General features: G+C 36.0%; 1 protein-coding gene and 1 long non-coding RNA gene across 10 annotated transcripts in view; one reads left to right on the top strand and one right to left on the bottom strand.

Moving 5' to 3' along the window:
- NAALADL2 (N-acetylated alpha-linked acidic dipeptidase like 2) overlaps positions 1-21,084 on the bottom strand; it is a 1,176,025-nt gene that overhangs the window by 3,888 nt on the left and 1,151,053 nt on the right. The window contains exon 14 of one of the 9 annotated variants that reach the window (XM_064492880.1): positions 2,749-3,294. The exons of the other annotated variants lie outside the window; for them this stretch is intronic. Within the exon in view, the coding sequence (XP_064348950.1) occupies positions 3,243-3,294 (52 nt within the window). The 3' untranslated portion in view covers positions 2,749-3,242. Of the gene's footprint in view, positions 1-2,748; positions 3,295-21,084 lie in introns of those variants that run through there. 9 annotated transcript variants of the gene reach the window in all.
- LOC116153008 (uncharacterized) overlaps positions 1-21,084 on the top strand; it is a 136,486-nt gene that overhangs the window by 105,682 nt on the left and 9,720 nt on the right. The window lies entirely within an intron of this gene.

Here is a 21,084-nt window from a genome sequence, read left to right as displayed (position 1 = left end):
CCTTCTAGAAATACATACAGTAATATTTGCAAGTGAAATGCTATTTCTTATATTTGCTTCAAAATATTTAGAAGGAAAAAGGGTGGAGATATGGACAGTGCAAGTAGAACAAGACCGACTATTAATTAATAATTGTTGAAATTGGGTAGTGGATTCATTATACTGTTCTCTCCCTTTGTATATGTTTGACATCTAGATGTCTTCTCCGAAGTGCAGAGTGTGTAATAAGATGCTACCTTGAAATGTATCCAAATATCCGAGGAAGAGGAATTTGGCCTTGGGCATGTCTAAAGAGGTTCCTTTTATTCACTGATTGATAGAAGGAGGTACATTTTGGGAGAACACTATGGATCATTGCATCGTTTGACTTATTTCCAACCCAAACTAGCTGAAATAGCTGAAATGTTATGGTCTAATAAGAGAGGCAGCTGTGTAAATAATTAAAATATAGTTGTCTAATTGTCATATTAGACGTGTAAGGTCTAGTGATAACAGACGACAGACTGCTGCTGGCAAAGTTCAGAAAAAAGTTTATAATGGAGAATATTTCAGCTTTATCTTGAAGGATGATGGGAATTGCCAGTTACTGGGGTTTTGGAAAGGAGACAAGCTAGAAAGTGGAGACAGCACCCTATGCAGGAGGAATAGCACGGGCAGGGTATGGATTTGTAAAACAGCTTGGTGTCCTCCGTGCATCATTACCAGTGTTTCTCTATGACCACAGTGCAAGGCCAGAGACGGAAGCTTTGGGAGAAGAGCTGGGAGAGCAAAAGTCATGACCATGTCATGCAAGGTCTTCCCTATCAGGCTAAGGAGGTTACAGTTTTTCTCGGGCAATAGGAAACTAATGAAAGTTTTTAACCAAGTAAGAAAGGTTATTAGATTGTATTTTGGAATAATTACTTTGGTTGTAATATAAAGCCTAGAGAACTGCTCAGTCCAGATGAAAAGTGACAAAGATGTGAGTTACACAATGGTAGTTAAGTTTGAGAAAATGGAGCAAGGGCCACAGTACAAGATTTAATTAACTTATATGTTTCCCTAGCACCAACCTCATTTTTATATAGAGTTCTGGGCCATCATTTCCCATCTTATCAAGGCTCCACTACCTCAACTGCTCCCGAACTTCCCACTCTGTATTCTGTGGTGGTGAATGGGCACTGAAATTTACCTAATTGCTCATGCCAGAACCCTGCAAGTCACTCCTTTTCCTTAAATATCCAACTGCTTTCTGCAGATACTTAGTTCTTTTCTTCTCTGTTGTGGGACCCTGATCCCTATATTTCAAGATACACTACGGTATTATTGCTTTACATGTCAGGGGTGAGAGATACCTTGCCTCTTCAGCAGATTTCATTCTGCGTTGTGAACATAGGAGGTCTTGCATTATGCCTCTATTTAATTGACTTAAATTTTTATCAGGCTTTGTTCAGTGACAAGAATTTAGTAGACCTTCTAATGTCAGTATAAATGACCTCAATTCAGGTTCTTTTGCATTTTAAGCATCAACTAACTTAAAAATAGCAGATTTTGGGGTCAACTATTATCAGTTGATAATAGTACCTGTTGGGTGGCAGTGGGACAGAAGATCCTTGAATTCAGAGATTACTTCAATATTTTTTTTTTCACAATGTATTATTTGAAATGGGAACTATATCTAATAATCCAATATCCTTGATCTTTGTTCCTGTGAGTACACTTGACATTAAATGAATTAAAAGAGCAGTGCAAGGAAGATACTTCTTTATATTCCAAATATTCTTGAAAGCAGGTATAACCTGTGCATTAAGAAACACATATTCCCTGGCTACAGAAGGGAGAAAAACATCTTCCAAATGGAGTGGCAAGTGGGTCACGAGCAGTGCTTTGGCTGTGAGCGGTACTCTGAGAAAAAATGTGGATCTACTTTTACAAGAACAGTCCTTGAAATAGGGACTTCTCTTCTGCTATCTCCACAGTATTAATAAGGTTAAAGAGATGTTCAGAAGAAGCCACCGCACTATGTTAAAACAATCCTATAAGCAATTATATATAAATACACATAAATACAAGTATACATGTGTTTTTTTTAACTTCAAGGATAGTCAGTTACAATGCATTAATTTCTGGTGTACAGCACAATGTCCCCAGTCATGCATATACATAAATATATTTGTTTTCATATTCTTTTTCATTAAAGATTATTATAAGATATTGAATATAATTCCCTGTGCTATACGGAAGAAACTTTTTTTAAAATCTATTTTTATATATAATGGCTAACATTTGCAAGTCTCAAACTCCCAAATTTATTCCTTCCCATCCCCTTTCCCCAGTAACCATAAGATTGTTTATGATGTCTGTGAGTCTGTTTCTGTTTTGTAGATGAGTTCATTAGTGTCCTTTTCTTCCTTTTTTTAGATTCCACATGTGAGTGATATATGGTATTTTTCTTTCTCTTTCTGGCTTACTTCACTTAGAATGACAATCTCTAGGTCCATCCATGTTGCTGCAAATGGCATTATTTTATTCCTTTTTATAGCTGAGTAGTATTCCATTCTACAAATATACCACAACTTCTTTAGTAATCTGTCAGTGGACATTTAGGTTGCTTCCATGTACACATGTGTTTTTATGTGTAAAAGTTAAGTTTTTATTGTATCAAAATGACTCAAACAAAACAGAATTAGCAAAACACCTAATGAGAGTTTCAGTAAATATTATAATATTTATATTTTATATCATTAAAGGAGGAGGAGAGTGGTAAAATAAACCATAATACAAAGAAACCTTGATACAAACATGGAATTTTCCCAAATGAAGGTGAAACTGCCTCAGATAATCACATGTATTTGCCTACAGAAGCTGTAAAAAAGTTACTTTCATGTTAACCTAGTCCCTAATTGCCATAAAAAAGGAGTGGGTTTTTGGTGTCAGGATATCTATCAAATATGTTTAAATTTACAGTGAACCATTTGAAAAGATAGATAGGTAGATAGATAAACACTGATTTAATATTTAAGGTGTTTTGAGGATAAAAACAGTTTTAAATACATTTGAATTATTCAATCACTTAAAGTATTTGTGGACAGTTTATACTGTTTTATCATTAAGAATAACAAAATTAGTATAACAATATTTAATCATCTTTCATAACATTTATAGTTTTGAGTTCTCTCCCTCTAGTTCATCAATTTCATATTTAATTATAAATCATTTCTTGGCAAATAATACTTCTAGAACTTAAGAGTGTAAAAATAACTTCAAAAGCTGTACCAAATACTTCCATTCCTTGAGGACATACTGCTCAGTGTGCTGAAAAACAAAAATATTATAATCATTGTTATCCAGAACTGCCCCTTTAAATGACTTGAGTTGTAACCAGTGTAATTAATACATTATGGGGAGCATGATTTTGGGAGCTGTTATAGTGACTTTTCTGGCTATGTAAACCCCCCTGGCATGAAATACATTGCCATATACATATTCTATGGTTATTAAATGTTAAATATTATTAATATTCTATTTAATGATAAGGTATTAATAAAACATGCTCATAAAAGTTACAGGATTAATCCCTCAATGACAACTCATTTAAGCATGAGCACAATCTCGAATATACTGATGTAAAACCTCAGCCATAACTGGTACAAAATAATCTAGAAAAGAGATAATGTGGAAGAATAAAAATACACCCTAAAATGAGTGTTCAGGTCTAAAGCACAAGACACACAATTACTGTCTTTTTTTTTAAACTGGAAAGCAATACGTAAATTTCTTAAAGACCAGTGCAGTGGAGTCTGCAGTGTGCCAACATTTGCTTTTCCTAACTAGTAAGCAACACAGTAATACTTTTATAATGACTGTAAACAAGCCATGTGAATAGAAATGGATTCTTTTTTGGTTCGTGAAATTGTACAAGGAGCTAAACACATTTTCCATATGCTACATGATTCAAGTAGTAGGCTGTGGCAAGCTATTATGTAAGATAAACACTCATATCCATTTCTACTCAAATTGGATACAAATCAGCTTAAAACTATAGATACTTAAGATTCTGGGTGAAGATTAGTGACTGGGACTCTTTCATCATAATTTAAGAGAAAAATCTTCATTTGGGATAGTTGCTGATGTAACTTAAGTCACTTGATTTTTGTTATAATAGAATTTTTTGTTTTTACCTTGATAGATTGCTGTACCTTAAAAGCAAATTGAGGATGACAAAAATACCTTTAAATTTTCATGAGGAGGATAATTTCTCCTACGGTTTTCAGAAGTAGCTTATCTTTTACTAGTTCTCTTTGGTGTACTAAAAACCACTTAGCTTCCTGCTTACGGAAAACAAATTTCTGTAGAGCCCCTTTCCAAAAAAGTATCGTATTATTTTAGTTTTAATATTTGAATGGAAGGCAAAAAACCCAGCCAGGTTTTTACATTTTATCACATTTGTTTACATATACTTATTAGTTCTGAGAACTTCCTTACCTGTTCAGTCAATAACCCCAAGTACCCTGGGATCATCCCTGGGGAGCAAAAAACTACTATTGTTCCAATTTTTAATATGCAAATGATTCTCGCCTTTGAAAATATTTCACTTAGATCAGTGTTTCTGATGGGAGCTTCTAAGCCAAAAGATCTTTGTATTCCCATGTTATGTGACCAAAATTCAACCTCAGTTAAATGGAGTTAAAAGATGTCATCAATATATACTGTATCGGAATACTCAAATATGTCTCACCTTCTCAGTGACAGAATTGTGTTTTTCAGATGAGGACAGACTAGGAATTGACAAATAGGCAGTCAAAAGGGACATGTCAGGCAGGAAAAAAGGGTGGAAAGAAAGTGAGAAAACACCCTTGAAGAGATTCCATGTCAAGAATCTGTTCTTTATAACCACAAGGAATCACACTCCTCTCTGAACTGTTGCTGCTCTTAGATATCCCTGCTTTAGTTCGATTCAGAAAAATTTGCTGGCAGAAAGAATAGACTGTGTTATTAATTCAATAAATTACCATTCTATTTGCATACACACAACATGTATCTCAGTATGGCATGCAGAGACATCAGACCTAATTAAAATATTATTTAATTGAAATCATTTTAGTAGTTACCGTGTTTAAAATAACATTAATTCTACCCTCATGCCTATCTTCTCTCATCTGTAACAATTTGGATCTTATAAATGTAATTCATACAGTCATCGTGACCCACACACAACACAAAGAGACTACTAAAAGGAAAGTGTAATACATTATTGATGACACTAATGAAATTACAACACACATCACTCATTTTAATGGGTCTGTCTCAATGACACATCACGGTGACCAGGAAAGAACAGCGCCAAACTCAGAAACCTAATTAATAACTCCCGGCAGCATCAGTGAAGGAGATGAAGCATCTTTACTCAACTGACAAATCTTTTCCACTCAGTTAAAGAGAAGGAAAACTGAAGAAAATGAATTTTGAAACAAAGGCATCTAAAGTTTTCATGAGTCATTTCCTGGTGTGTGAATTAGCAAATTAACAATGGAAACAATGCCTCTCTTTCAAATGTTCCTTCTTGGATTCATAAATGGGTGAAGGATGCCACCCATTCTAAATTTTAATTAATATTCATTATACCCCACGTTGAGGAATTCCTAAGTGAAATCACACTAAATCATAAGTCATGCCTTTGAAAACTGACTGGGTATACATCCTGAACATCGAGAGAAAAGGTCAGCTCAGTTCCTTACAGTTGTTGCTAACTCTTTTTCGTGATTATACTAACTGTACTATAGGGATAGTTAACGGTGGATTATTGTATTTTAATCAACATTAGAAAAGATTATTTGACTTTGATATTATGTCCATGAGAATTCACAAAATACATGGCTGTACTCTATAGTACAGATGTCCACTCAGCTAAATTTGAATGTGGTCTAAACTAGCAAAAGCAGAATAAGACTTAAGACCATTATTGTTGTTGTCAAGCCATCAACTCACTCTGCAGACACCTAAGGCAGAAAGATGTATGATAGATTGTTTGCAAAAATGGTGACAATTACTCTCCTCCCTGTCTGCAGGCTACCTCAAAATAGAATTTGGCAATTCTTCCAATCAAGAGGTGGGATGGAACACACATTCCCCTATGTGCTGAATCGGGTTTGGCCTTAATGAATGTGATATATATGGTGAGCTCATGCCTCAGAGTTTCTGGCGTGTTTCATGTCTTCCTCTGGAACCCTGCCAAGCCCCCATGTGAAAATCCTGGGTTAGCCTTCCGGGAAAAGAGAACACACAGAGCAGAGGGGAGCTGTTCTGCTGAGGCCTTCCTGTATTAGCTAGTCCCAAGCCAAGCAGGCAGCAGACGCACTGGCTGCAGACAAACACAGTCAGGAGATGACAGATCCCAGCCTGGCCCAGGCCAGAAGAAGTGTCTAGCTCAGGCCTGCCTAATGGCCATGTTGAGTAGTTATTTTAAGCCACTAAATTTTGAGTGACTTTGGAGCAGTGGATAACAGACGTAACTCGGTAGTGTTTTTCTTCCCCGTTGGAAAGGAAGGGCTCATGTTGCTATAGGCATCACGTCTCTTATTTCCTGTGAGTACCACTGACAGAGCACAATGTATGATGTGCATTTGACAGTTCTTTAAATGACTGGCTGAATTCAGAAGACACTTGTGGAAAACTGTGCCCAACAGTCCTCGTAAGTAATTTAATTACAAAGTGAAGATATCTGTGTTGATACATTAGGAGCTTTAAAATCTGTATGGACTGCCAAGTGGGATTTTTCCACTGAACAAAAAATGTTAGTTAACCAATCCAGCATATGGTTTGTTTGTTTCTTTTAAATATAGATCGTCTTACTGAGTTATGGCCCAAGAAATGGAAAAAATGATTCTGTTTCCAGTACAATTACATTTAAAATAGAACAAAGACGAGTAGAGAGAGTAAACAATTCTATTCTAGACTTCTCTGTCCATCTAACTACATTGTTTCTCGAGAAGTTTCCTGAGAAAGATGATTTTTTTTTTAAGAATATTTAAGGAAGGTGATCTCTGAGCGACACAGTTTGTGATGGTCTATCAGCAAAGAAAAATTAGATTTCTGCACTCAAAACGATTCCATTGAATCAAAATGGGAGACAGAAATCAGACAAGATTAAAACAATCCTTAGCATCTTCTAAAATTTGGAGATGGTGATACAGTTAACCATGATTTTTTCATACTCGTTCAATTGGTTTTTTTTGTTTTGTTCTTATTTCAGTTTCATCCTTGCAGTTTTCTTTCCATTGTACCTCTGAATATATGGATGACCTACATTTCAATATTTGTATAACTTTTCTTTCTTACTTGGAGCTCATTTCTCTTAGTATTTCAGCAGTTAGGGCCTGTCACCCTCCAAGGACAATTTCATCTGAATACCCTACCGGCACTTGTCAATTAACATAGGATGCATTTCCTTCAATCCAGACCTCCAAATATTTGCACCTGTGTTTTCTCCATTACTCTTTCCTTACCTTCATTACCTTTAGTGAACAATAATGCTGAGGCCACAAAACCAAACAAAATGAGTAATTCATTTTTTATTCCAGTAATGAAAAAGGTGTGAACTATTTGCTTTAGAAAGCTCACTCTAAAGGCAAAATTTATAACGTAGGCTCTGTCTATTTAAACAAGGTGAGTGAGTGAGCCAATATTGATCTTCCTGCCTCACTTTGCTCAACAGTCCTTATTAAACTTCTAATATGAGGAGGTCACTGTGTTAGGTGCTCAGGGATAGCAAAGAGAAGTTTACGGTCTATGTTGAAAGCCAAGCATATAATCAATAATTTAAATTATTAACTTATTTTCCATATAAAGCACTTAGAATATTATATGGTATGAAATTATTTAATTTTATATTTTACAATAATTTTCACTTTATTCTGTGTATATGTATATATGTATAGATATGTATAGACACATAGTTAGAAAATACTGTTTTGTTATGTAAACAAAGAATGTTGCCTGCCATTCTACTTCCACAAGGGTCAAGCCATCAATCACTGCAGTTGCCCACTGACAATGCACCTTGAGGGGAATTCAGAATGGAGAAAAACACAAAGCATTCTGTGCTTTAGATACTGTCCCTAGATAGTTAAGATGCATATCTAAAGAATAATTTCAGTGTACCCAGATTCTTGCATCTTCCCATACGCATACATGCACTAAAACCATTAACTTGAGATGTCTGTTCTTTGTGATTAGCAAAATCTTTTGATGTTCAACCACCTTTTTTCCCAAGGAGGGGGGGGACCTCATATATATAGTGGCTCCTCCCTTATCGCTCTGGAACACATGCCTCAGAGCTATCTGAGAGGCGGTCTCCTGAGTTATAGTCCTCAGTAAGGTCCCTTGATAAAACTTAACTCACAAATTTTACGTTGTGCATTTTCTCGTTCAGTTGACAGCTTTCAGTGGTTTTGTGTTTCTTGTCTTCCTAACTACATCATACCCTTCATGTTCTATAACATTTATCACACTGTGTACTCTTTATGGGCATGTAATAAATACAAAGTCTATAAATATTCTATGTGACATTCAGCATATGCCTTACAGTTTGGAGAAAAAGCTCCAGGAGTCTGTCCTAATGCTATGTATATAACTTGATTCATCTGATTTCAGTTGTCATAATACTGATTCAGATAATAGTCCTAATTAAGTCAGCATAAGGTAATTCTTTAATCAAATATATTATTTTAGTAATGGGCATATGACCAGATCTTGGCAATAAAATTTGAAGGAATATTTTTTTTTGGAGGCTTCTAAGAGCAGTAGTATCTTGCATTTCTGAGAGAACAACCAAAAGCTAACCCTTTCTCCCCTTTGGAATATATACAGTATGGATATGAAATCTGTAAATCCTACGTTTTGTTTCTACCTTGAAATGATACCATGTAAGGCAGAGCTGAGAGACAGAGAGAAACTTACTCCTTGGTGATATGATAGAAATGCTAAATCAAACCAACCTAGAATCCATTCTTCCTCTTGACTTTCAATTATGTGAGTCTACTATTTTACTCTGTAAGCCAACTTGAGTAGTTTTTGGCAACACTCAATCAAATGTATCCATGTAGACAATTTTATTGACTATGTAGTTATTAAAAACAGATCTATATATTTCTTAATAACTATAATGAGCTTATCTGATCAAAATAATTTAGATAATTCATTAAGTTGACATTTGAAAATGGCTGCCTTAAGGTAATAAATGAATGGTTTCTCTTGAATAGCAAGTATATTATTCAAGATAATCTGCAAACTTCAAAATCAACAGAACGTTAAAATGTTTGCTTAATTTTAGCCAGAAGAAATACATAAGTATTAAGTTGATTGATTGATCTATTCAAACCATGAATGTTGAATCACAAAGGTTGAAGGTATTTAATGAAGGAATGCCTTACGGTAAAATTACTCACAAACAGTAGAAAGATAACCTTTCACATTTTACAGAATTGTTAAACTTGTTACTAAACATCCATTTTGAAAGTGTGACAATAAAGAATCCTTTCTTTAGCCAAGTAAATTTGCTCACAGTTTACTGGTGCATTACTATCTGTAAGTATTTTCGCTACCATAATGGTTTATGCCAGTAAACAAATGGATCACTATATAATTTACTGTGAAAATTTTAAAAATTAAAATAATCTGATTTTGAAATACTTAAAAATTTTCAAACTACAAGTACCAGATAGGCAAATTTCTATTATGTTGAAGCTGATCATAAAAAATCCACCTAGATTGTGAGTAAATAGTAGAAATGTTAGTTCTTTGCTCTGGGAACCCTAAAAGAAGATGTATTCATCTGTACTCTCAGCCATGGGTGTCAGAGGGTTGAAGTGGTTCTGCAGATACTCGACTCAAAGAAGATACACATTTGGTTGTACAGGTCAAAAATTACCTATTTAAGAAAAAAGCATACTTATTGAATGTGTGTACATATGTAAATACTACATATACATATACATGTAATAGTTTACAGTAGCGATGAAAAACACTGAGAACAAGGCAGTAACCAAGGGAAGCCGAGTATCACAAGAATACCACCAAGATTTTGCTATAGAAACATGTTTAGGGCATTGATGTTTCCGACACTCCCACCGCCACCACTTCATCAAAAATACTTCTCCAGCGTGGCAGCGTTGCTCTCTCTTCACCTTTGTGCCACCATTGCCAGAATCTTGATCCACAACTAGCATGAATAATCTTGAACTGCCTCTACATCTTTGCCTCACTTCTTTCAGACATAACATCCTGGGAGAGCTCATCCAGTTGACTGAACTGAGGTCATGTGCTTGTACCTCAACTTAGGAACAAAATGCCTAGATTCTCACCTTCTGTGGGGAGGTAAGCCCAGCTTTCCACCAGGCTCACAGGGACTTCCCTTCATAGGGGAAAGAAATTTTGATATCAGGCAGATTTTTAAAAAAATTTTAAAACAGCAACCCAATAAACATCTACTACACTAATGATGGGAAGGAAAACTCTATTTCAATAGGGTTGTCTTGGAATTACCATCTAGATTGCTGCCCTACTGCATTGCAGTTTTTTCCCTTTTATTAAATGTCAGCTTTTCACCATTAAGTATGATAGCTGCGGCATTGTCATATATGGCCTTTATTACGTTGAGGTATGTTCCATCTGTGCCCACTTTGAGTTTTTATCATAAGTGAATGTTGAATTTTATCAGGAGCTTTTTCTGCATCTACTGAGATGACCATGTTTTTTATTCTTCAATTTGTTGATGTGGTGTATGTATCACATTGATTGATTTGTGGGTATTGAAAAATGCTTGCATCCCTGGGATAAATCCCACTTGATCATGGTGTTTGATCATTTTAATGCATTTTTGGAGTCGATTTGCTAGTATTTTGTTGAGGATTTTTGCATCTATATTCATAAGGGATAGTGATCTGTATTTTTCTTTTTTGGGATATCTTTGGTTTTGGCATCAGGGTGATGGTGGCCTTATAGAACTAATCAGATTATACATCTGAAGTATGTGTAGCTTACTGTACAGAAATTAGACCAGAATAGAGTTGTTTTTAAAAAATAAAAAGCAGTCTCTGAAAAAAATGTTAGCAAGTGCTCTAAAATATGGCAGCAGTGTTTAGCAAATTGAGTGTGTATAAGAATAACGTGAGAAATTTAAAAACTGCTCAGGGGATTCAGATGCAATGTGTCTGGGATGACTTTTAGGAGTATATATTTTTTCCCCTGCTCTCATGCTTAAACCTATTGGGAAACATTCATATATACTTAGAAATTCCCTCTGGTGAGTTTTGTATTTACCAAGAGGTCTTGGTTTGTTCCCAAACTTGTCTGTTCTAGTGGCATGTTATTAAGTACAAAATTACATGATTTATTTAACATTATATTTATATTAAGTGTGAAAGAAACTTATTCCTGTGAAAATGAACCTCAGTGCTTTGGGAATCCAGCTACTGACTCTGACAGGTACTAATGCGAGCATAGGTTTCTTATAGTCTGGATGAACTAGTGCGCAAATTTGATGAATTTCAGAAAGGAGCTCAACTATTCATGTTCATGCTTTGCCAAGGCAAACTTTGTTGATTCTCTTCAGTGCAACCATGGCATGTGGCTAATGGTTTCATTATATACCATTTGATGGATACTTGTCTCTCCTTAGACAGAACTCAAAAGCAGAGAGTTTCTTGTTCATTGTGCATTTCTCCAGGTTTCTAAGAAGTAGATATGGAATATATTTAATGGCATAAATTAATAATGGTGTTAATAATAACTGCTAATATTTTGTGAGCATTTAATATATTGTAGGGAGTATGCCACCCAAACATGCTGCTTTGTTTTTTGGCTTTTTTCTTTGTGTGTGTGTGTGTGTGTGTGTGTATTTTTTTTTTTTTTTTTTAAGTATAGTCAGGTTACAACATTGTGTCAGTTTCTGGTGTACAGCACAATACTTCAGTCATACATGAACATACATATATTCATTTTCATATTCTTTTTCACCATGAGTTACTACAAGGTATCGAATATAGTTCCCACTGATATACAGCATGAACTTGTTCTTTATCTATATATCAGTTAGTATCTGAATATCTGTAACTCCCAATTTATTGTAAATGTATAACTTCCCCCTCCATTCCTCCCCCCGTAACCTCTATGAGAGTCTGTTTCTGTTTTGCAAGTAAGTTCGTTTGTCTTTTTTTTTTTTTCCAGATTCCACATATGTGATATCATGTTGTATTTTTCTTTGTTTTTCTGGCTTATTTCACTTAGAATGAGAATCTCTAGTTCCATTCATGTTGCTGCAAATGGCATTATTATTCTTTTTTATGGCTGAGTAGTTTTCCATTGTATAAATATACTAAAACTTACTTATCCAGTCATCTGTCAGTGCACATTTATGTTGTTTCCATGTCTTGGTTATTGTATATAGTGCTGCTATGAACATTCGGGTGCATGTATCTCTTTGAATTAAGGTTCCTTCTGGATATACGCCCAGAAGTGGGACTAGTGGATCATATGGTAAGTCTGTATTTCATCTTCTGAGGAATCTCCATACTGTTTTCCATTAACAGCTGCAGCAAACTACATTCCCACCAACAGTGTAGGAGGGTTCCCCTTTCTCCACAGCATCTGCAGCATTTATCATTTGTGGACTTCTAAATGATGGCCATTCTGACTGGTGTGAGGTGATATCTCATTGTACTTTTGATTCGCATTTCTCTGATAATTAGTGATATTGAGCATTTTTTCATGTGTTTATTGGCCATTTGTATGTCTTCATTGGAGAATTGCTCTTTAGGTCTTCTGCCCATTTTTGGATTAGGTTCTTTGTTTTTTTCTTACTAAGTTGTATGAGCTGTTTATACATTCTGGAAATTAAGCCCTTGTCAGCCTCATCTTTTGCAAATATTTTCTCCCATTCCTGTAGGTTGTCTTTTTGCTTTGCTTATGGTTTCCTTTGCTGGGCAAAAGCTTCTAAGTTTAATGAGGTCCCATTTTTTTATTTTTGCTTTTATTTCTATTGCCTGGGTAGACGCCCTAGGAGAACATTGCTGATATTTATGTCAGATAATGTTTTGCTTACGTTTTCTTTTGAGAGGTTATAGTGTCTTGTCTTATGTTCAAGTCTTTAAGCCATTTTGAGTTGATTTCTGTGTATGGTGTGAGGGAGTGTTTTAACTTCATTGATTTATATGCAGCTGTCCAGTTTTCCCAACACCATTTGCTGAAGAGACTGCCTTTACTCTATTGTATGTTCTTGCCTCCTTTGTCAAAGAGTAATTGATCAAACGTTTGGATTTATTTCTGGGCTCCCTGTTCTGTTCCATTGATCCATATGTCTGTTTTTTTACTAATACCATGCTGTTTTAATTACTGTAGCTCTATAGTATTGAAGACAGCTGAGAAGCTATATACAGAAGAAGTCTGTATCCTCCCCCAACCATTAATTACTGGAGATGAATCTAGACTCTTATCAGCCCACAGACACCACCAAGAGGAATCAACTTAACAAATACTACTAAAACAATTCTCATCATCCTTTAGTTTCCTTCATGTTATTTCCCTTCGCTTGGTTTACTACCCTTGGAAGTCTAAAACCCCTTTTCAGGGGGTCTTGTCACTTCTCTAAAAATTCATTACTCTTTTTTAAGGCACTGTATATGCCCAAGTTCTGATCACCCCTTTGAGATACTCATCACTGAATTTCTTTTGTGTTGATGTGTGCTTCCTGTATTAATAAACTGCTTTTCTCTTGTTAATCTGTCTTCTGTCACTCTAATTTGTAGGGACCCAGTCAAAGAATTTAGGGTGGTAGAAGAAAAGGGGCTTTTTCTTTCCTCCCCTATAATATTCTTAGCAGTATCCTAAGCATTTTGAATATTTTAGCTCATTTAATCCTTAAAACAACTTAATGCCAAATATACCATTAGTATATCAATTTTATAGAGAAACAAAAGGGCACAGAGAGATTAGCTTATCTAACATCACACAGCCCTTAAGTAGCAGAGACAAGATTTAGAAAATCACATGGTTGAAACGGTTTTAATTTGATTATCTGTTTCTGTTTTGGGACATATTAAAATCGTATTTCAACACGCACTAAGCTTGAAACTCAAATTGCCAGAGTATAGCAAACCCCAAACTTAGAATAACTCAGAGCATCATCTCTAGGAAAATGGTAAATAAATTGTTCTCCCTACTCCATGACAATGATCCCCTTTCAAAATCAAGTTAGAAGGTTAGAGATACTTGCCTGAGGATGTGTTCTAACAAAAGAGGGAGTTGATCACAGATATTAAGTACTTCACCCACCCCCAACACTTAAAATCTGTGTCTCTTTTTTTAGTATTAAATTATCTAAATATTATAACATTTAAGTAGATACTATAACTGAAGACTTCATATCTGAGGTTGACTCATTTTCTGGTGTGTGGGTTTTCATTTTCGTTATTGAAGTATAGTATGTCCTTGTAGCGTATTTACTTTATACACATAGGTTGTACCTGATAATCACCTATCCCTATTTGGCGCCTCCCCTCTTCTCTCCCCCCACTGGTAATCACTAGTTTGTTCTCTATATCTGAGTCTGTTTTGTTTTGGTTATATTCACTTGTTTGTTTTATTTTTTAGATTCCATGTATGTGATATCATATAGTATTGGTCTTTCTCTGTCTGAATTATTACCTGCAATCCCATCCATGTTGTTGCAAATGGCAAAATTTCATTCTTTTTAATGGCTGAGTAGTATTCCATTGTGTGTGTATGTATACACACCACATCCTCTTTATCCATTCACCTATTGAAAGACACGTAGGTTGCTTCTGTATCTTGGCAATTGTAAAAAAAAAAAAATGTTGCTATGAATATTAGGGGGCATGTATCTTTTCAAATTAGTGTTTTCACTTTTATCAGATATATACCCAGGAAAACTGCTGGGTCATATGGTAGTTCTGTTTTTAGTTTTTGAGGAACCTCCATACTGTTTTCCACAGTTGTTGCTCCAATTTACATTCCTACCAACAATGTACAAGGGTTCCCTTTTCTCCACATCCTAGCCAATATTTGTTATTTGAGGCCTTTTGATGATAGCCATTATTAAAGCTGTAAGGTGATTGCATGATGATTTTAATTTGCATTTCTCTGATAATTAATGTTGAGCATCTTTTCATATGCCTGTTGGCCATCTCTATGTCTTCTTTGGAAAAATGTCTATTCAGGTTTTCTGCTCATTTTTAAATTGGGTTGTTTGTTTCTTTGATACTGAGTTATATGAGCTGTTTATATATTTTGGATATTAACTCATTATTGCTCATATTATTAGCAAATATTTTCTCCCACTTAGTAGGTTGTCTTTTCATTGCATTGATGGTTTCTTTGCTGTGAGACAGCTTTCAAGTCAAATTAGGTCCCATTTGTTAATTTTCCTTTTACTTCCTTTGCTTTAGGGGACAGGTCCAAAAAAATCACCACAATTTACGTCAAAGAGTGTTTCGCCTGTGTTTTCTTCTAGGAGTTTTATAGTATCCAGTATTACAATTAGGTCTTTAATCCATTTTGAGTTTATTTTTGTATATGATGTTAGAGAATGTTCTAATTTCATTCTTTTACATGTAGCTGTCTAATTTTCCCCACACCACTTACTGAAGAGAGTGCCTTTTCTCTCTTGTATATTCTTGCCTCTTTTTTAAAAATAGATTTACAAGAAGTGCATGTGTTTATTTCTGGGCTTTCTATCCTATTCCATTGATCATTGTGTCTGTTTTTGTGCCAGTACCATACTGTTTTGATTAGAGTCTAAAGTCAGGGCATGATTCTTCTAGCTCTGTTCTTCTTTCTCAAGATTGTTTTGGCTGTTGAGGGTCTTCTTTGTTTCCCTGCAATTAAAAGAATTTTTTTGTTCTAGTTCTGTGAAAAATGTCATTTTTATTTTGGTAGAGATGACACTGAATCTGGAGATTGCCTTGGGTTGTATGGTCATTTTTACAATACTGATTTTTGAAGTCCCTGAACAGAGTATATTGTTCCATCTGTATGTGTTATTTTCAATTCCTTTCATCAGCATCTTAACAGTGTTCTGAGTACAGATCTTTTGCCTCCTTACGTAGGTTTATCCTAGATATTTTATTCTTTTTTATATGATGGTAAATGGGATTGTTTCCCTAATTTCTCTTTCTGATGCTTGTTAGTGTGGCTAAAGGTTTATCAATTTTATCTTTTCAAAGAACCAGCTTTCAGTTTTATTGGTCTTTTCTATTGTTTTTAGTCTATATTGCATATATTTCTGCTCTAATTTTTATGATTTCTTTCCTTCTTTTAACTTTGGTTTTGTTGTTGTTTTTCTTTCTCTAGTTGCTTTAGGTGTAAGGTTAGGTTGCTTGAGATTTTTCTTGTTTCCTGAGGAAAACTTGTAAGGCTAAAAACTTTCCTCTTACAAGTGCTTTTGCTATGTCCCATAGGTTTTGGATCACTGTGTTTCATATTCATTTGTCTCATTATTTTTTAATTTCCTCTTTGATTTCTTCAGTGATCCTTTGGTTGTTTAGTAGTATGTTGTTTAGCCTCCATGTCTTTGGGTTATTTGCAGGGTTTTTTGTTTGTTTTGTAGTTCACTTCTAGTCTCATAGTGTTGTGGTCAGGAAAGATGCTTGATGTGATTCCATTTTCTTAAATTTACCAAGTCTCATGTTGTGGCCTATCATATGATTTCTCCTGGAGAATGTTCTATGGGCACCTGAAAAGAATGTATATTTTTCTGCTATTGGATGAAATATTCTATAAACAACAATTAAATCCATTTGGTCTAATTTGTTATTTAAAGCCTGTGTTTCCTTACTGATTTTCTGTCTGGATAATCTGTCCATTGATGTAAGTGGAGTATTAAGGGCCCCTACTATTATTGTGTAACTTTGGATTTCTTCTTTTATGTCAGTTAATATTCACCTTATATATTGCAGTGCTCACATTTATGCTGGATGCATATATATTTACAGTTGTTATACCTTCTTCCTGGATTGATGCCTTGATCATTATGTAGTGTCCTTTATCTCTTGTAACAGTCTTTATTTTAAAGTCTATTTTGTCTGATAAAACTATTGCTACTCTGGCCTTCTTTTTATTTCCATCTGTGTGAAATACATTTATCCATTCCCTCACTTTCATTATGTATGTGTCTGTAGATCTGAAGTGAGTCTTTCCAAGGCAGCATATATATGTGGGTCTTGTTTTGAATCCTTTCAGCCAGTCTACTACATCTTTTGGTTGGAGTATTTAGTACATTTACATTTAAGGCAATTTCCAATATGTATGTTCTTACTGCCATTTTGTTAATTGATTTGATTTGTTTTTGTAGGTCTTTTTTCCCCCTCTTCTTTTTGTTCTCTTCACTTGTGATATGATAACCATCGTCAATGTAATGTTTGGATTCCTTTTTCTTGTGTGTGTGTATGTGTGTTTATTACAGATTTTTGGTTTGTGGTTACCATGAAGACTTTGTATAGCAGTCTATATATAAACAAGATTGTTTTAAGTTGGTGATCTCTTAAATTCAAATGTATTTGAGATGTACTGCGCTTGTACTCTCTTCCTCTTAGCATTAATGTTTTTGATATCATTTTACATCTAATTATTTTATGTATCTCTAACTGCTTATTGTGGATAATACTTCTGTCTTTAACTTCCCTACTAGTGTTGTGTGTGGATGATTTCCTACCTTTACTGTATGTTTGCCTTTACCAGTGAGCTTTTTCATTTCATAATTTTTTGTTTGTTTGTTTCTAATGTGGCCTTGTTATTTTGCCTAAAGAAGTTCTTTTAACATTTGTTGTGAATCTTATTTGGTGGTGCTGGATTCTTTTAGCTTTTGCTTGTCTGTAAAACTTGTAATTCTGCCATCACATCTGAATGAGAATCTTGCTGGGTAGATTACACTTGGTTGTAGGTTTTTCTCTTTCATCACTTTATATTCTGCCACTGCTGGCCTGCAGAGTTTCTGCTGAAAAATCAGCTGATAGTTTTATGGGAGTTCCCATGTAAGTTGTTTGTTGCTTTTCCCTTGCTGTTTTTAGCATTCTCTTTAATTTTTGTCATTTGATTAGTGTTTCTTTGTGAGTGTTCCTCTTCAGGCTAATGTATGAGATTCTCTGCACCTCCTAGAATTGAATGCCTGTTTTCTTTCCCAGGCTAGGGAAGTTATCTCTAGCTATTGTCTCTTCATTTTCTCAGGTGCTTTCTCTTTCTCTCTTCCTCTGGGATCCCTTCAATGTGAATATTAGCGTTCTTGATGTTGTCCCAGAAGTGTCTTAAACTGTCTTCATTTCTTCTCATTCTTTCTTTCTTTTTTCTGTTCAGCAGCAGTGATACCCATTACTCTGTCTTCCAGCTCACTGATCTGTTTTTCTGTATCATTTAGTCTACTGTTGATTCCTTCTAGTATTTTTATTTCATTTATTATATTTTTCATCTCTGGTTGTTCTTTATATTTTCTTACTCTTTAAAACTTCTAACTTCTCGCCCTGTGCATCCATTCTCCTCCTGAGTTCGTTGATCATCTTTATGATCATTACTCTGTAGTCTTTCTTGAGTAGATTGTTCATTTACACTTCACTTAATTCTTCTTCTGGAGTTTTATTTTTCCTTAGAACATATTCCTTGCAGCCTCATTTTGTCTAAGTTGCTATGTGCATTTTTTTGTATGTGGTAGGTTATTTACATTTCTCCACCTAAGAGAGGTGGACCTCTGTAAGAGACATCTTACGTGTCCCAGCTGTGCATTTCTCTCTCATCACCCAGGTTGTGTCCTCTAGGGCTTCTCTGTGAGAGTGCTGCACAGGTCCCTCTGCTGTGGCAGGCTGACTATGTTGGCAGACTGGTAGGTTTGGATAGCCCCAAGTCTAGTTGGTTGCCTGGTTCTGCCTTGTGTGGATGTTGCTGGCTGCTATTTAGTGGGGCCTGGGCATGAGGTGGGTGGTTGTGGAACCCTGTGTGTTCTGGGGCTAGTGCAGGCTCACTGGTAGTAGGAGTTAGAATCCCAAAGACTCTGGGGCTGTTGCCCACCCACTGGCAGGCAGAGCTGGTTCCTGGAGTCCGGCTACAGGGCCCAGGGATGTTAGAGCTCATTTCAGATAATTGGTGGGGGAGGAGGATGCAGTTCCTGACACAGGTGGGTATGGAGTCTGGGGTATCCCAAAGATGATACCGGCCTGCTCGTGGGCAGGGCTGGGGCCAACTGGTCTAGAGGCTTGTGAAGGCTTCCTGGTGGGAGGGCTGGTGCCTGCCTACTGGTGGGTGGAGTTGAACCTTGGCCCTCAGGTAGGCAGGGCAATCAGTGTTCAGGAGTATGTCTAGAGATAATTGTGGGCTCAGGAATTCTTCAGGCAGCCTGTCTGCTGATGAGTGGCACTGTGTCCTCACTCAGTGCCCCAGCATCAGGACCTGAAGGCTATTTGGTGGGGCCAGGTCTTGGCACCAATGATCTAATATACCAGCTGCCAGGAGTGTTCACACAGTTAAATGGTGCCAAATATGTCTGCCTCCAGTGTCTGTGTCCCCAGAGTGAGCTGCACTCACCTCTGCTCCCCACCCCCACCCCAAGGAGATGCTCCAAAACTAGTAGATAGGTCTGGCCCAGGTTCCTATTAAATTACTGCTTTTGCTTTGGGTCCCAGGACACATGAGATTTTGTGTGTGCCTTTTAAGAGCAAAGTCTCTGTTACCCCTAGTCCTGTGGGGCTCCTGTAGTAAAGCCCTCCTGGCCTTCAAAGACAAATGCACTGAAGGCTCATCTTTCTGGTGCCAGACTCCTGGGCTGGGGAGCCTGACCTGGGGCTCAGAACTCTCACTCCTGTGGGAGAACTTCTGCAACATAACCATTCCCCTGTTTGTGGGCCACCCACCCAGGGGATATAGGATTTGATTATATTGCAAGTCAGCACCACCTCCCCCGCCCCCCCATCCATCTTGTTGTGGTTCCTTCTTTAGGTCTGTAGTTGTAGAAATCTTTTCTGGCAGATTTCAGTCTTCTACATCAACGGCTGTTCTGCAGATAGGCCCTGAGCTCACCTCCTCTTACAAGCACACTAAAATCAGAGCTGCCTCACCATTTGGCAGCTCTTCCTGAGATTGTACACTTCTAAGAATTTGTTCATTTCTTCTAGAATTTGCTCCTAGTAGTCTCTTATGATCTTTGTATTTCTGTGGTGTTGGTTGTAACTTCTCCTTTTCCTGATTTTATAGATTTGGACCCTCTCCCCTTTTTTCCTGAAGAGTCTGGCTAAAGGTTTATCAATTTTGTTTATGTTTTCAAAGAACCAGCTTTTAGTTTCATTGATATTTTCTATTTTTTCTCTATTTCATTTATTTCTGCTCTAATCTTTATGATTTCTTCTCTTCTACTAATTCTGGGTTTCATCTGCTCTTCTTTCTCTAGTTCCTTTAGGTATAAAATGAGGTTGTTTATTTTATATTCTTCTTGTTTCCTGAGGTGAGTTCTTGTTGCTATAAATTTCCCTCTTAAGAGAAGTACTTTTGCTGGGTCCCATAGGTTTTGGAATGTCATGTTTCATTTTCACTTGTCTCTAGTTATTTTTTGATTTCCTTGATTTCTTTAGTGATTCATTGGTGGTTTAGTAGCACATTGCTTAGCTTCCACCTGTTTGTGTTTTCTTACCTCACAGTTAATTTCTAGTCTCATAATTGTGGTCAGAAAAGATGCTTATTATGATTTCAATTTTCTTAAATTCATCAAGGCTCATTTTATGGCCTAGTATGGGATCTATCCTGGAGACTAGTTCACATGCAATTCAAAATGTGTATTCTGCAGCTTTTAGATGAAATTTTCTATATGTGTATATATATATCTATCTATCTACTGAGTTCATTGTGTCTCATGTGTCATTTAAGATCAGTAATTCTTTATTGGTATTCTTTCTGGATGATCTGTTCAATGATTTAAATGGAGCGCTGTCCCCTACTATTACTATATTATTATCAGTTTCTCCCTTTTGTCTGTTAGTATTTGCTTTATGTATTAGGTGCTCCTATGTTGAGTCCCTATATAGTTAACAATTGTTATATCTTCTTGGATTGATCTCT

The sequence above is a fragment of the Camelus dromedarius genome, chromosome 2 (genome assembly GCF_036321535.1).
Source record: "Camelus dromedarius isolate mCamDro1 chromosome 2, mCamDro1.pat, whole genome shotgun sequence".
Taxonomy (NCBI): domain Eukaryota; kingdom Metazoa; phylum Chordata; class Mammalia; order Artiodactyla; family Camelidae; genus Camelus; species Camelus dromedarius.
This window is presented reverse-complemented; position numbering and strand designations above follow the sequence as displayed.